Here is a 17,228-nt window from a genome sequence, read left to right as displayed (position 1 = left end):
TGTCTTCAAACCTAGAAAATAACAAGCACAAACCTAGGTATCTTTAACACAAAGTTCACAAAACACTTTAACAGAAAACAACAAAGTCATAAGTTGAACACAATTTCATATTAAAGAGTATAAGGGATTAGGTTTTTCTTTTCCAAATTAAAACACCATCAAATCTGAGGCAAAATAAAAGGCTATATTTCAAATTTGAAAGGGAAGAAAATTAGGGTTTAGAATCAAAAGTTTGAGGTTTTTGATTTTAATCTTAAATTGTCAAAAGAAGAACACATGAACTTTAATAAGGAAAGGAACAATGATGATGAGAACATAGGGGGAAGGTGCGCATGAAGCTGTACGGATTTGCAAGGAAGATAGAGAACGATGGTGAGAACAAAGAGAGACAACATGGAGAATAAATGAGTTTGATAGAAAATTTAAGAAGATGTATGAAGAAGGAGATGAGTTTGAGAATTTGGACGAGTTAAGATCAAGAACATTTTTTTTAAGTTATTTTTTAACTTGTTTTTTAAATTTAAGTTTTTGAATTTTAAATATTGAAAAAGAATTCTAAATTCAAAGTGGATTAAAAAAATATTAAAATTACACGGTCAGAATGCCACATAAGTAGATTATGCTAACATAGCTTAAATGAGGGACCTAAACGGAAGATTATGCTATTGCAGGGATAGAATCAAAACGTTTTTTTTTACAAGGACCAAACCGAAATTGTTCAATATTACAAGGACCAAAAGTAGTATATTAACCCTAAAAAAAATTTAGAAGTTCACTCATAATAAATGATTGAACACATTTTTTTTAGGGGGATTGAAATTTTTTTTATAACAAGCCCTTCTAAAATAAAATAAAAACTAACCCAAAGCTTAAAAAAATAAATCAAATTGAACACAATCTTAGTTTAGCTGATAGAAAACGTTAACATTGTTAGGTTGGATGTCGTGATCAATGTTTGAACCCCAATTTCTTCATTTATATATGTGGGTTTATCATAGTTATTGTCATTTCATTTATCTAAAAAAAATCATTAAGTCTAAGGTTTCAACATGTGCCAAAAAAAGTTATGAGACCTTTTACCTTGATAAACTAAGTTGGTCAAATTTGTAAAAAAAAAAAAAAAAATCTAAGTTGGTTTAACATTTATAGGCAACTTAAAAGAAAAAATTAGGCTTAAAGATCTAGCTTAGATCGCTTAACCCTTGCGTCGGCCATATCAAAATATCAATAAAAAGCTAAAAAGAAAGTTGCCACTATGGCAAGTGCATGAGAAACTTAATTGATTTATCTTATAATAAACTCAACCCTGAGAGTTTACAAAATAATTTTTAAACACAAGTATATGTTGATTGACAACATCACCAAATTAAATATGTTTGATTTATTTTTAAACAAAAGAGTCCATTGTGATAGAAATAAAAAAAATAAAAAAAAACACTAAAATGCGGTGATCAATTTCATAGAAGAAAGAAAGAAAAAAAAAAAAAAAATGCGGTGAGCGTGGATCGAACACGCGACCTTCAGATCTTCAGTCTGACGCTCTCCCAACTGAGCTATCCCCGCAACATGTTAAATTTCTTTTACTCATCCATAGCTTCTTAATAAAAATAAAAATTAGATCTTGAGTTTACATTCTCTTCATCATTTCCCATTTTCCCCTCTTTATTTTTCTTCCGATTCTATCAACGAACAACTCTTCGTTTTTCTGCAGAAGAAACATAAATTAGTTCTTGAACTCATTCACACAAATGCAATCTGTTCACAATTTGCATAGTTGAATTTAAATCAGTCCCTACTTGTTTTAACCGGATCCAGATCAGAGTCCTCGGTCCCACTCTGAGAACCATAATGGAGTGGGAAAATGCAGTTTCAGGAGGATCCGATTCAGCGCTTCCAATTCCACTTCCATTAGCTTCTGAATCTCAACAACCTTATGTCTCTGAACTTCTCTCCTTCACTCTCGATCGCCTTCATAAAGAACCTGAGCTTCTTCGCGTCGATGCCGAACGGATCCGTCGTCAAATGCAAGAGGTTGCCGTTGGTAATTATCGTTCATTCATTGCTGCTGCCGATGCTTTGCTTGCTATTCGTCATGAAGTTTCCTCTATTGATACTCATCTTGAATCTATGGTAATCTTTCTTTCCTAATTTCAGTTGTTTTTGTTTATATTCGTCTAGATTGGATTCGAACATGCTCATTATGTGGGTCATGCTTCTGCAAATCTCATTTCAGACCATGGTATTTCTGCCTCATGAATTATTTTAAATATTGTTTTCTGTTAAATCATTCCATAGTAGCACTGTGCAATAGTATGCTCTTTCATTGGGTTTCAATTCAGAGAATGTATCACGTTCTTAGAATTAGAAGCGAAAACAACAAAAGTACTTACCATTAGATGAAGTTGATTAATAGTACTGAACTTGAAAAGTGAAGGACAAATAGAAAATAAAAGGGTTTGGATAAAATATTACCGAACCAGAGGAAAATATAGAAGCAATGAAAGCATATATGAAACTCTGGTGCAGGAAATTGATAGGTCCTGGCTCCTGTGCGCAATATCTACAACCTATTTGTGATAGACAACCCCTTATCCTCTTGCTATGTCATTGGTATAGGTATAGAAGGCAAAGAGAGGAGTGAATTTAGAGAGAGGGAAGGAAAAGAATGTTGAGTGCCGTGACTAGGTTTTTTGTGGTTTTCTGATTTGGTGTTGTTGGGGTTCAAGTTCGGCGTTGATTTGGATCTGAATTTGACAGAAATAGAGATCGACGATGAGAGGTGCTTGGGTTTGCTCTGGCTCTATTTTGCTTGGTTAAGTTTTCACAAGAGTAGACTCAGATTTCATGGCAGTATTTGTTAATAACAATATTGTTGTATCACTAGTGCAGCACAAAAACATTTAGGGTGTGTTTCGATTGAGGGTTTAGGAGGGGAAGGGAGGGGAGGGTTTACTTTTCTTTTTTAAATTATGGACCATATAACATGTTTTTCTAAAATAAATTAAGTGTGATTGAAGTATTATATGACCGTTTATGATGTTAATATGTTAACTTTTTTAAAAACATTTCATAGTTTCCGTAATTTAAAAATGAAAAGTAAACCCTCCCCTCCCTTCCCCTCTTAAACCCTCCATCCAAACATACCCTTAAGATTCTCCATTTGCGTACAACAGTAACCAAAAAAGTTGCATTCTCCGGTTAGCTAACCGTTCTCAAAGGATAATAATCACAACCATTATTAGTGTAATCTCTTAATTTTGTACCACAATAAATTATTGCATTTATTCCTAGAATTTTGCCATTCTGACTTGGGAGGGTAATCTGCTATCATGTATACACTACTTTACAGGTAACAATTATATTGATCATTCTGGTGTACCATTCTAAATTGGCAATCAATCACTTTAAACTGGGGAAATCATTTTCATTGCCAAAAATTTCATGTCTTTTTCTTTCTAATTATAGGGGCATTTGTGTACTTTAAGTAAACAATGTTTTTCTTATTCTCACTTTCAATGAAAACCAAACAGTGAGATAACTCTATTAATTTCTTTTTGTTTTTACTCATGCTAAATAATATAAAATCTACCCTTTTTCGCCTTTTTCTTTCTCCCCCTTTTCTCTTTCACTATTTCCTTTCTCCCATTTTCTTCTCCAGAATCAAACGATGTGTCAATTCTTTATAATCTTCTTCACCTCGTCGTAATGAACTTCTTTTGTGTGTGTATGTGATTTGGGTGTTTGTCTCCTTTGTCGCAGATAAATGAAATCCCAAAGCTGACATCTGGATGCACTGAATTCATAGAATCCGCGGAACAAATTTTGGAGAAGAGGAAGATGAACCAAACAATGCTAGCCAATCACAGTACTTTGCTTGACTTGCTAGAAATTCCTCAACTTATGGACACGTACGTTGATATGATAAAATGTTGTAGTTACATTTGTTGCATTTCCAGTAATTAACTGTCCCACATGCTGTATGCATGTCAAAACATGTTACATTTCCTTTTTCAAATTGTAAGAAACCTTGAAAATTCTTATGTTTTTGCAGATGTGTACGGAATGGAAATTATGATGAAGCTCTAGATTTGGAAGCATTTGTTGGTAAACTTTCAACCATGCATCCAAAGTAAGTGTTTATGCCTTCTTCCATGTTGTTTAACATGTAATTTAACTTAACATGTGATCTCCCCCCACCCACAACCTTTCTGAGGAAAGTTTTTTTAGTTGCTTCCTCCTTTCTTACTAAAAATTTCCCTCCCTTCCAAGGTTACCCATTATTCAAGCATTGGCTGCAGAAGTTAGACTGACAACCCAATCGCTTCTTTCCCAGCTTCTTCAGAAACTTCGGTCAAATATTCAGGTTCATGCAGTGATTATATTTAATATATTTAATTTAATATATGAAGAAATGCCAGTTGATCTAGAGAAATTTCTATGTAGTTTTTTTAATTAATCTATCTCCATTACCAGTTGCCTGAATGCCTGCGCATTATTGGATATTTACGGCGAATAGGAGTATTTAGTGAGTATGGAATGCGTTTGCTGGTAAGGATTTTCTATGCAGTCTTCCTTTGTCCTTGTTGATTGATTTTTACCTTGAAATTTTCAGTTTGATTGCTTTTCCCTTCTCCGAATTGACTGAAAGTTATTGATTGTCAGTTCTTAAGATGTCGAGAAGCATGGCTTAATGGTATTCTTGAAGATCTGGATCAGGCAAATCCGTATGAATACTTAAAAGGAATGATTAACTGTCACAGAATGCATCTTTTTGATGTCGTGAATCAATATCGAGCAATATTTGCTGATGACACATCGGGAAGTGAGGAAAACTATGATGGTGGACTACTTTTTAGCTGGGCAATGCACCAAATTACCTCACATCTGCAAACTCTGAAAGTTATGCTTCCAAAGATAACTGAAGGTGGATCACTGTCTAATATTTTGGATCAGTGCATGGTAGGCTTCTTGTATCACACCCCTAGAGATCTTGAAAATGGAAGGAACCATGATTTTTGTTAAGTATTAGGACAGGAGTATATAGAAACTATGAATTATATAAAAAGTTAAGGTCCAAATTGGTCTTCCCAGAAAAACACTATCTGGTCCTTAGAAACGAAAAGTGCCAATTTGGTCCTCTAAAATCTCAAATGTTAATCTAATTAGTGACATATATTATTATTTTTAGGGACATTTTAGTCCTCTCAGGGACTATTTGACAATATTTGACGTTTAAGAGGACCAAATTGATACTTCTCATTTCTTTAGAATCAAATAGCTCTTCATGTTTTTTCTCAAAGGCCAATTTAGGTGTTTAATATAAATTTTGATGCACAATAAATTTCAAGCAAATTTCTTGTGGAAAATATGTAAAAATAAAAAGAAAATAAATTCAAGATTGGTGCTTACTAGTCTCGTGAAAATGTGTGTGTGGAAAGAAAGTCATGTTGCAAGAAGAAATTGCATTGACATTTTTCTATTTTATATCTACTTTCTACAGTACTGTGCTATGGGACTGGGTTGGGTTGGACTGGATTTTCGAGGCTTGCTCCCACCACTTTTTGAAGAGTAATTCAAGTTCCTTTTTTATGATTTATTGGGCTGAATCGTACTTGAAGCATATTATAATATATTGGATGGTTTCTTTTCAGGGCAGTTCTCAACTTATTCTCCAAAAATATGAGTACTGCAGTTGAGAATTTTCAGGTAAATGCAGTGAAGTTGAAATTTTTTACATGCTAGTTACCTGAAATTGATTTATATAAATATAATTTGGTCGCTTTCATTTATATAAACAAGTCAACATCTGGGGACATCATTTTTCTTATTCCCTCTGCAAGTTACCTACTTTTAAATTGCAATTAAGAATTGATGATTTGTTCTCAGTTGGTCTTGGAATCACATCGCTGGGTTCCCCTACCTGCAGTTGGCTTTCGTGCAAATTCTGTTGAAGAAAGTAAGGAAGATGTAACTCCTCCCTCTTATTTGATGGAGCATCCACCTCTTGCTGTTTTTATAAATGGTAAGTCTAGTCAGCGTCTTCCATTAGGTTTCTTTTAGAAATTGTAACTACACTAATTATTGTTCCTTGCTTCTCTGTTTTCAAACTCAAAAGCCAATTTTGTAGGACAATGATTCTGTTTCCATCGTCAGCATCATGAAATTATCTGCCTGTTTTTTCCCCCTAAATTTCTTTACATCCCTTGAAATCTGCGTTTATGTCTTCAAATCTGATCACTTCTTGGAATTTTCCCACTTGCTACTCCAGTTCTATCATGTGGGCTATGACGTCTTTTAGGCCTTGTGCATGTTCCAATCCTTCCCATTCATATTTTCGTAATTGATCTGTTCGTATATATGAGTGAGAGGGTCATTGTTATGAGTGATAAATAAATCTTGACTATTAGCTCACAATGAATTGTCCAGGTTAGAAGATACTCAATTTAACATTTTAAGTTATCCTATCTTATTCTGTCATAAAAAAGTTATCCTATCTTATCATCATTAAATTAAATAGTTTCAAGTTACCTACATACATCTAGTCACACACTTAAGCAAAGTACAAAATGAAAACATTCATAGTTGATGTGTCATTTTTGGTGTGTTATTAATCTATGCTGCATTGCCTTCCTCCAGTCTAAATCTATTGTCCATTTGCATTGATATCTCTTTGGTGACTGCAGGTGTATCTGCTGCAATGAATGAGCTACGCCCGTGTGCCCCATTAAGTTTAAAGCATGTCCTTGCCCAAGAATTGATCAAGGGACTACAGGCTGTTTCTGATTCATTGTTGCTATACAACACAACACGCGTTCTTAGGGCTAATGAATCAGGACTTTTCCTCTCACTTTGCCGGGCATTTATTGAGGTACTTTATAACTTGGTCACTGTTTTTTTCAGGGTAACTCGGTCACTTTCTAATCTGAGGTGATATGCATTTGTCAATTAATTACTTTGTACTGATTACATTTTTCTGATACTGTGGTGGCACTGGAAATTTGAACTCAAGATCCTCACCACTAGTACATACAAATCCATGTGGCTTTCTCTATACTAGTTACTGAATTTCTGCAAATTCAATTTATAGGTTGCTTATCCTCATTGTGCTACATGTTTTGGACGTTGCTATACTGGTGGAGCAACTCTTATTACGGATGCAAAGAACGTTTATGATGGAATTAGACGCCTAGTAGAGGCTTCCTCTGCAAGAGAACTCCCAAAACCAGTAAATAATGGAGAAGCCAGTGGCATAGCTGAGAATGGTGAAGTGCCAAAAATGGATAATGGAGAAACACCTGATGCCAAAGAACCTGATGCCAAAGAATCTGAAGCCATCGATACTGAATCTGAAGCCACCAATACTGACGAGACGAACAAAAACTCTACTTCTCAGACAGGTCAGGAAGTCATTAATCTTGAAAAGACAGATGAATAAGTGACATTCTTAGTGATGGATAAAGGTGTATTTTTGGTTCAGTGTTTTCCCCTAGTTTTGGGTCTGTATTTTTTTATATGGTATTGCCAGCTGTAATTATAGTCAGATTAAATAAATATGAATAGGCTATAGAAATTATTGATTGTTAGAAGAACAGAAGATGGAATTTTGACACAGATTACATGTAAGGAAACATTATTTATTTGTTTTCTTTTTTCCAGTGGGCTAATATTTTCATCTATAAGCCTCGTGGAGGTCCTACTAATGAGAGATTATTATCTGCTTATGTACTATGATATGCTCTGAAGCTTATGTTTATTTTTATTTTTTTAATCATATAGTATTGTATTATTTGCTTTGTTTTAGTCCCGATACTATTTTATAATTAAACATGGAATAAGTGAGTTTATGTTCTCCATAAGGTGCATACATGATACATGACCAAATAATTTGATACCATGTCTTATACACATGACCAAATCAAGAAACTAATTGACTGAAATTCTTCGGAAACACAAACTCAATCCCTCCTTCAAATACCATTTCAGCTATCAACTTTGAAGCTCTCTCAGTGATATGTAACCAATCCCAAAATAAGTGATTATCACGGTTCACACAAAGATTGATGTTCAAGGGTTTCACGCAAGAATCCTCAATAGAGAACTTTCTTATTCCCAAAAGCTTGTCATTCAAGGATTTAAATAGTAGACCATCTTCATTGAACATTCCAATTCCACAACGATTTTCTTTCAAGGTTTTCAAACATGGACCCTCTCCATTCAACTTCCCAATTCCACAACATGCTGACTTCGTATCATTCAACCCTACACCATTATGGATAAGATTATTTAAATTTTAAACATTTGAATAACGCCTACAAATCCTGTATTTTTTCACTTCGTGTAGATCTAACTAAGTTATATATATGACGAAGGATCAAATTACTCTAAACTAGTATTTGATATTGTCACACCACTTAATAAATTTTCATTGGATGCATATTTTGTAAAACTGACTGTTGGATACATAATTTATATATCATACATTGACCATTTGTATAAAATTTTAAGAAAATCTGAAGTTATTTTATATATTATTGAGATGCATCAAAATTAACGTCTTAAACACTTCAATAATGTTTTTAAAGGTAAACACTAATTTAATATCCATATTATTTATTAATATCCATATTATTTATAAATGTTGTATTATTATTATTTGGTGCTTACCAAAAACCAATGGGTGTTTTAACATGGTGGTGAACATTGCATAAATGTTGCCAAGTGAATACTCAAATCCTTCCAACTCCAAGCTTAACTTTTGCAGAAAAGTTTTAGTTGCTTTGTAGAAAGCAACAGCAAAATCATTTAGTGGTTTCACACAATTCCCTCCATTGGTAGAAGTTACAACTGGATAACATCCTATTGGTGGAATGCTTAGGATGCCGAATTTTCGAGCCCCTAATTCATACAGTTTCTGCAGTTTGCAATAAAATCCCAATAAATCAATCTGAACTAGTCTTAGCACAGGAGCACAAATGGTTGATGCGTAAAGTGTGAATCGTAATTATAGAAAACTATGTACATACCCTTATATAATAGTTTCTCATCGAGAATTAGTGCAAGTGACTGATGCGCAATGTGTGAGTCGTAATTATAGAAAATTATGTACGTACCGTTATATAAGAGTAATAGTTTTGCTGTAGAACAGCCAAATTTTCTTCCTTGCCCAAATGAAATACTCCACTTTCATTACGTTCATAATCAAAGAGGTCATTGCTACCAATGCTAATCAGAAACAAAGCCTTTGAAACAAAATTAGCAGATTTTTCTGGCCCCAATGTCTTAGTGATATTTTCGTGGACTGATGCAAATTGGTGCACCTGCTTTTCAAGGCAAATCACCTCTCCCTGCAAAGAAAATACTTCAAACTGTATAATTTTTCAACATTTTTATCCTTTAAATTATTTCATATTTTTAATCATTCCTATACTTTTATATATTGCATACAATTTTTTTTTTTTTTTTAAATCATTACTACTAACTAGTACTAATAATAATGTAATCAAAATCAAAGAAGTTACCGATTGTTTGTACCCTGTATATCTAAGAATTCCAGAACCCCCTGATGCAAAATTCACACCAACCATAATATTCTGCTTGAAAGTATATTGAAGTTTCTCCAAATCCAAATATGACGGTGGACTTTTCGTATAACCGAATTGCCTAGCTAGTTTTCACAAAAGAAAAACAATTAATGCAACATAATCAATGAAATCTCATAAGATATTTTATTTATATGAAAATTCAACATTGTCCAAATTTATTTACCAATTTGGTCAGCAGTGTTGAGACCATTGCTAAACCTTCCTGTGGGAAATGAAATGTGAAAATCAATCCCATAATAAGGGCTATTTGCTTTTGTTTTAGAGTTGAGAAAATTGTTAGTTCCTACATCAAATGTTGAGTCACCAAATAAGTATAATGTTGGTGCAGCTTTAATCTCATCAGCTACAAACTTGTCAAGCATAGCCACAAAGTATAGAAGAAATAAAATGACCAAAGCATAGTAATTTTTTGCAATAATAGAACTTTTATCGCCATTGAATGATGTCATTTGTGTGGCTTATACATTTATTACCATTGCTTCATGGCTCATACTATATGTCCTGGACAGAACATCTCTAGTAACAAATGACAAAATTCATGTGTTTATTTAATCGTCATAACCTTAACATTAATACAAAAAGTTAAGGTTTATTAAATTAGTGGTCATTGTCTCAATTAAAAGAAGTAACATTGATTTGTAAAACAAAAGACATGGACATGGCCGACTGTACCACACTCCCATTGTTATCATCGGCAACAACCGCTTTGAGCATAATCCAAGTGTGTGTATATATATATATATATATATAGACGTTCATACCTTTTTTTTTGGTACAATATATACGTTCATACCTATTTGTTTGTTTATTGAAATAATTGTCAAATTAATGCTTGGCCATTTGTTGATTATATCTGAATTAATTGAACCTTTTTTTCACTCTGAACTAATTGAATTTTGCAACTTAATTTTCAATACTTAAATTATTCCCATAGCAACAAAAAAAAAGGGTGGTAACTCTCCCTAAGAGTTTTCACGTGGCTGCATGCCCAAGACTGAACTCAAACTCATGATTTTAGTTAAGTTAAAAAAAATATGTGTCATCTCATACAAACGCTCTTGAAAATTTAGTCTAATAACACGAGTAAAGTTAATCCTTTTTAAAATACAATACCATCATTTTAAAAGGTTATATATTTGTTTTGATGCATGCGATGAGTCAAAATAATATGCAAGTGTTTCATTTATTTTAAGAGTTGGTTTTTGAAGGAAATTTTTTGCTAGAGGGTAAATTTACGAAGGATCTTTAATTTGTGAACTAAATTACTATTTCTTAAATTTAGGAGGCTAATTAGATTGACTAATGTTCTTTAATTTGAGGAACTAGATTACAATTTTGTAAATTTAGGAGACTAAGTAACTCAAAGATTATAGTATATACGATAAAAATGATAATTCGTTCCATAATTAGATATTTGCTTTCTCTACTTTTTACTACATTTTAATTAATTAATTAATTAATTCGATTAGACTTAAAGTTAGAAGATCTACAAAAAGAGAATTCTTTAAGCTATGTCTGTAGTATTTTTGAAGCTTATGGAATTCTTTAAGTAAGTTTTATACCATAAGTTTCTCAAATGATTAAAGCAATAAGAAATATAAATTAGACACACATAATATGCAAATAGAACATTACAGTCTCGCAAAATATCAACAAGGATAAACATAAAGGAATGTTCAGTTATACTATTGTTCAGTTATACTATTTAGAATCTTCCTAAAATGTCAAACTTATGACAATCATAAGCAAAGTTGAATATCTCATATTACCTTATAACCCGCCATTTGATATAGTTCGGTCTATTTAATCGTCACATCGACATATCTTTTTATCCTATGACTTTTCATAATCTCAACAATAATGTGACTATAGCACGGAAGTGTGAGTAATTGGATAATTGCTGTTTAAATATACCATCATAAAATGGTTGACATTCACATGTGCTAGATACATTCGATTTCTATGCGAAGGTGCACCGCGTAAAGGGAATAAGGTTTCTGATTGCTTATTTTTTATGAATAATAAGACCACCACATGATTGTATATCTATTCAATAAGGAAACCCATATATGGCATGATCATCCATTTATCCAATGGAGCCGGAGTAATACCGTCACAAGTTAGAGCGTGTAAGACCTGGTTGAAACGATTGTCCAACCCAATCAATCAAAAATAACGATCATTATCTACACTGGTAAGCTCTTTTAGAAGTTGATAACAAACTATCTGATAATTATCAACAAACATGTCATGTAGGCACGCAATTAAGCGTAAGTAACACATAAAGTGGTTAAAGTAAAAGTCAATTTAAAAAGGACACTGGATTGAGCTATATCACTAGCGGTTTAATTTTTCTTTTTATAACAACTATTATTTTGCATCTCCATTTTTCTTTTCACACCCCTTTATATTTGGAATTTACTTTTCTTAAATACCTTCACTCGTTATCCCAATCTTAAACCTAGCCCCCTATCATGTCATTCTTATAGAGTAGTTGTTTTGATTAAAAAATTAATAGAATGTATTTAGATGATTTAGTAAACTTATTTGACAAAGAAATGACTTAATAAAAAATCTTAATATATGGACATATTTTTGTATGATACTCTCAATCTTAATTTTTAAAATTATAATTACTAACAATTTGTTAAAAAAATATATTGGCTTAACTCTAAAAAAAATCACCGTAAAAATCATATTACCAAATTTAATTTTTATTTTATGTCTGTATAACTTTTTTTTGCACACATGTATTAATCACATCTCAAAATGTAAATATTTGTGAAATCATTTTAAAAGCCGACATAATAATAAAGAGTCATCTTCTTTTTTTTTTGTTTTGTTGAAAGGGTAATAAAGTGTGATCTTTGTATAATTTGATTCTTTTTAAACATCTTTGTATAATTTGATGAGATGTACATGTTAATTTTTGTTTTGTTTGAAAAACACATGTTAATTTTTTTTAATAGCAAGCAACTATCCTCTACGAAATTTTGGCATTAAGCATCTATCACAGCTGAATTATTTGCATGATTAATGTACAATACTTTTTGCTTACGATTATTTTAAGAACTATTTGGAATTTAAATAAATCAAACAAACAGGTTTAGACGTAGGAAATTTTATGGCATTCCCAATTACCATACCATATATACTAAGAAGATTCTTCTTTGATCGGTTCTTGCTGATTATTACAAGAGCAGTCAATGGTCGGCCATGTTGATACCTTTGTTACTGTAATCTTATAAATTTTATTATTTATTTATTTATTGGGACAATGCTACAAAAACTACATTGTTGCATTTTTAGTTACTTTTTATGCGTATAAATGTTTATATAAGTATAAGCACATGCAAGGTGTTTTGCATTAAGTGTAAGAGGTTATAGAAATTGTTGTGTGAGATTCTACTACAATAAGGGACATAAAATGACATCAAGCAATAATTTTTCAATTAATTATGCTTCAGTCTTTTTCTTTGTTCTCTTATCTCTCACAATGCTTGACATTTACGTAGCTAATGAGGTTAAAGCTGCACCAACATTATTCATTTTTGGTGACTCAACATTTGATGTTGGAACCAACAATTTTATCAACTCTACTGCAAAAGCCAATGTCCCTTATTATGGAATTGATTTTCCTTATTCAGTTGCCACTGGAAGGTTCAGCAATGGACTCAACACTGCTGACCAAATAGGTAAATACACAAATCAATATTAACTTTTTAATAAAAAAAATACATTTGATTTGAACAATATTGAAGTTTCATGATGAAATAGTGTACACACATTATATGGTTTCATTGATTTAATATTCATTTCCTAATTATTATTTTTATGGAAATTAGCAAAACAATTTGGTTACCAGAGGAGTCCACCACCATTTTTGGCTTTGGAGAAATTCCAAAACGGTTTTAAGCAGAACATTTTGAGGGGTGTGAATTTTGCTTCAGCTGGATCTGGAATTCTAAGCCAAACAGGACAGAAACAATGGGTAATAACTAGTATTTCGAACTCTTTACTCTCCCCAATACAATATTATCTTTATATAATAGATAAATATGTTATCGTTAAATATTAAAATTATTAGATCGAATATTATGTGCGATCTTGACATACACTACTTTATTTTAGAGAGTAAAATGCTACGAAAAGTAAAAGCTAATAATATCCACAACACTTATTCTTCCTCTCCATTTATTTGTGTATGTGTTGAACACTTAACTAATGGAAAGAAAAAAACATTGTTCAAATTAATTTCAATTTATACATAACATTGTGAATACCAGTTTGTCGACATGTCTTATGTGATTTCTATACGGATTTAATTTGTATACACAATATAAAACTTTTGCTTTGTCTAGAAGTCCTAGCTCATTGTGAATACCAGTTTGTCGAAATTGCAAGGCCGGACGTTGTGACCCGGATTTGAACCGGGGACCTCACAGTTGTGTGTGAGTTTAATTTCAGTGGATTACCACTTCATCTAAAACAAAAAAAAAAAACTTTTGCTTTACATACATCCAATTAAATTAAATCTAATCAAATTATATGGATGTTTGAAGTAAAAAACAAAATTAGGAAATAACTTAAGAAAGTGGCACTACCATATTGTGGTGTAATAGCATGACATGTAAAAAACTGCACGATAGTTTTGCTTTTGAGGAATTTTTATGTAGACCTAGTATAAAAAAATTTACACTCAATGTATAAAAATTGATTTCTTTCTACATTAACATTTTAAACCCTCAACCCCCTTGAGTTGGCCTGGTGGTATTGATTTGGAACATGAGAGTCCGCTCCTCCTCAAGATCTCCGGTTCAATTCTCCCGTACCAGTTTGAATGGGCCAATTTAACTTCTTAATTTTTTTTTAAATCCTCGTTAATTTCAATGGTAATTTTAATCCTCCGTTATATCATAGTTTTTAATAATAGTCCATCTTTTGAAAACTTGTTACATAAAAAGGATACTTTTAATCCTTTAAAGAAAGCTCGTGATTTTGTTGGGATGAAAACATATTTAACCCATTTATATATAATAGTAGAATATATGCATATTTATTTATTTTTCTTAATTTTTTTTACAAAGTTATGTATAGTTATTTAAACAATAAAATTAAGTGATCTCCTATTTGCAGCAAGAAGTGGTTTTCTTTGGAAAACAGGTGCAACAATTTGCACAGGTCCGTGGAAATATCACCCAAATTTTGGGGGCAGCCAAAGCTGATAGTTTTATTTCAAAGGCAGTGTTTCTAATTAGTACAGGTAGCAATGACATCTTTGATTTTGCAAATAACAACACTGAATTTCATGTTGGTGTGGAGGAATATCTCTCTATTCTACAGCTCACCTATTTCTCTCATCTAAAGGTATCACATAATTTTAATTCGTAAATATGTTTTTAGTCTGTATAAATTTTTTTTGACTATCTTTATTCCCTACTTTTTATAAGCAAGTCCATTTTTTATAACTTTGTGTATTGGATAATATATTGCAGAATCTATATGAATTAGGGGCTAGAAAATTTGGCATCCTAAGTGTTGCACCTATAGGGTGTTGTCCTGCAGTAACCTCTGGTAATGGAGGGAATTGTGTGAAGCCATTGAATGATTTTGCTATTGTGTTTCATAGAGCAATTCAAGCTCTTTTGCAAAAGTTGAGTTCAGGGTTTGAAGATTTTGAGTTCTCACTTGCAAACACTTTTGAAATGACCTCAGACTTATTAAAAAGTCCATCCACCTTCGGTAAGCATCGTTAATAATTCAATATTTATTTTTAGAGAGTAATTATATTTGTCTAATCATTCGATTTTTAGGAAAAACGACATTAATAATTTTTTTTTTAATCAGCAAATATTATTAAAGAGTTTGTTCAAAAATCTAAAGATCGCTTCATTAAGAGATTGAACTCGACTAATTTCGATCGATAAACTTAACATAAACTCATTATTGGAAATACGGGCTCACAAAATAAATTAAATTAGACAGTCAACATGCTAATTTTATACTATTTTCTTCGACACTTTCGACTTCCTAAAACACGAAGACGTGGATATTTATTTTTTGTTTTAACATATTGTAGGGTTGAAGGATACACAATCAGCATGTTGTGGACTTGGAAAGTTCAATGGAGAAGGTCCATGCTTGAAATCTCTTAACGCAAATCTTTGCAAGAATCGTGATGATTTCTTGTTTTGGGATTGGTTTCATCCAACTGAGAAAGCTTCAGAGTTGGCTGCTGTGACTCTGTTTACAGGAGGGAAAGAGTTTGTGTCACCCAAAAATTTTGGTCAGCTAGCTTGTTGATTCAGCTGAGACCCTATATATATATATATATATATATATATATATATATGATATCCCATTACTTAAAGTAAGAGGAAAATAAACCAGGCATCTCTTGCATATGTCTTGATGAGAATAAATATTGTGCACAAAGTGAAATGCAGATGGATGAGATAAAAATGTCTCATATTTGTTTGGATGTAGTCACAATAAGACTTATCATTATACTCCTATTTCTATTTTAACATTTTCAAGTCACAATAAGACTTATTAGTTGTCCATGTCTTGTGTTATTTTTTATTTTATTTTTAAAAGGCCTCAATATAAAATTTGTTTTCAACCTTTAGATATATTAGGTCGGTCATGATCTCCTATATTACCAATTTTGTATTTACTAGCCTGCACATAACTTGACTAATTCTAATGATGTGATATATTCTTATGGTTGTCAACTAATTAGAAAACAATCCTTCAAAAGAAAAACTAATTAGAAAATAGAATTTTTATGATATAAATAAAAAAATTCACCTTCCATCTCCACATCAAATTATTTTCATTCCTTTTCACTCTCACACTTAATTTCTTCCTAGCCTTCTATTTACATCCATACATCAAACCTCAATAGTTATGGAGAGAATCATATCATGAGCAACTTGAACCTGTATAGTAAGATCCTAAACTAACCTAAGCTCACAATTTTCCCCCCTCAAATAAAACTAACCCACAAACAACAAACACAAAAATTAACAAATTTTATAAGAAAAGGAAATGAGTGAAGCAGGGGCGGACCTGGACTTACAATATTAGTGAGGCACAATTTTTTGTCAAAATAGATTGTAGTTTAAAGAATAAGAAAAGGGACAACAAGTATTAAAGCAAGATCAAACTTAGTCCCACATCGGCTAGTTTTAATACATTGAGAGGTGAACTAGGTTATAAATAAAGAGTCTACAAGCTCAAAGATACAAGTAAACAAAGCATTGCTTGGTGGATCCTTTGATGTGTTATTTTGTTAAAAGTGCCGTTCAGAATATGAGCCAAAAACAAAAAGCATAGTCCAATTAACAAAAATATTAAATTGGGCCTGGACTGGCTGCTGTGGCACTTGCCACACTGGACCTAGCTTAGGTCCGCCCTTGAGCTTCTCCCAAATTAGTCCCTGAGATATTTTGAAAGACCCAATTTAGTTCCTAATAAAAATAAAAATTATAAAATGGGTCTTTCAAAATTTTAAAATACAATTGACCAAATGAGAAATGTGTAGTGAAATATAATGACTTGAATGTTGCATATAAAATATTAATTTAAAAGAAGAATTGAAAATATAGTAAGAGTAAATATAAA

At 32.0% G+C, this 17,228-nt stretch overlaps 3 protein-coding genes and 1 non-coding gene across 4 annotated transcripts; 2 read left to right on the top strand and 2 right to left on the bottom strand.

Annotated features, from left to right (window-relative positions):
• Positions 1–1,490: 1,490 nt before the first annotated feature.
• Positions 1,491–1,563, bottom strand: TRNAF-GAA (transfer RNA phenylalanine (anticodon GAA)). The gene has a single exon. It is a non-coding gene; the product is annotated as a tRNA-Phe (tRNA).
• Positions 1,564–1,600: 37 nt separating this feature from the next.
• On the top strand, positions 1,601–7,664 carry LOC11440543 (conserved oligomeric Golgi complex subunit 8). Its single transcript, XM_003629161.4, has 11 exons — positions 1,601–2,130; positions 3,760–3,908; positions 4,052–4,129; positions 4,270–4,363; positions 4,474–4,548; positions 4,663–4,959; positions 5,501–5,568; positions 5,652–5,706; positions 5,887–6,022; positions 6,684–6,868; positions 7,088–7,664. The coding sequence occupies exons 1-11, from the start codon at positions 1,849–1,851 to the stop codon at positions 7,433–7,435; spliced, it is 1,767 nt and encodes a 588-aa protein (XP_003629209.2). The 5' UTR covers positions 1,601–1,848; the 3' UTR covers positions 7,436–7,664.
• Positions 7,665–7,915: 251 nt separating this feature from the next.
• Positions 7,916–10,051, bottom strand: LOC11437619 (GDSL esterase/lipase At5g55050). The gene is made up of 5 exons (XM_003629160.3): positions 9,766–10,051; positions 9,519–9,664; positions 9,111–9,344; positions 8,665–8,911; positions 7,916–8,259 (listed from the first exon to the last, which is right to left on the bottom strand). The coding sequence occupies exons 1-5, from the start codon at positions 10,049–10,051 to the stop codon at positions 7,916–7,918; spliced, it is 1,257 nt and encodes a 418-aa protein (XP_003629208.1).
• A 3,047-nt stretch (positions 10,052–13,098) lies between these two features.
• LOC11439100 (GDSL esterase/lipase At4g28780) lies at positions 13,099–15,905 on the top strand. Its single transcript, XM_003629159.3, has 5 exons — positions 13,099–13,297; positions 13,448–13,593; positions 14,739–14,969; positions 15,098–15,344; positions 15,682–15,905. The coding sequence occupies exons 1-5, from the start codon at positions 13,099–13,101 to the stop codon at positions 15,903–15,905; spliced, it is 1,047 nt and encodes a 348-aa protein (XP_003629207.2).
• The last annotated feature ends 1,323 nt before the right edge of the window (positions 15,906–17,228 follow it).

This window comes from Medicago truncatula, chromosome 8, assembly GCF_003473485.1.
Source record: "Medicago truncatula cultivar Jemalong A17 chromosome 8, MtrunA17r5.0-ANR, whole genome shotgun sequence".
Taxonomy (NCBI): Eukaryota; Viridiplantae; Streptophyta; class Magnoliopsida; order Fabales; family Fabaceae; genus Medicago; species Medicago truncatula.
This window is presented reverse-complemented; position numbering and strand designations above follow the sequence as displayed.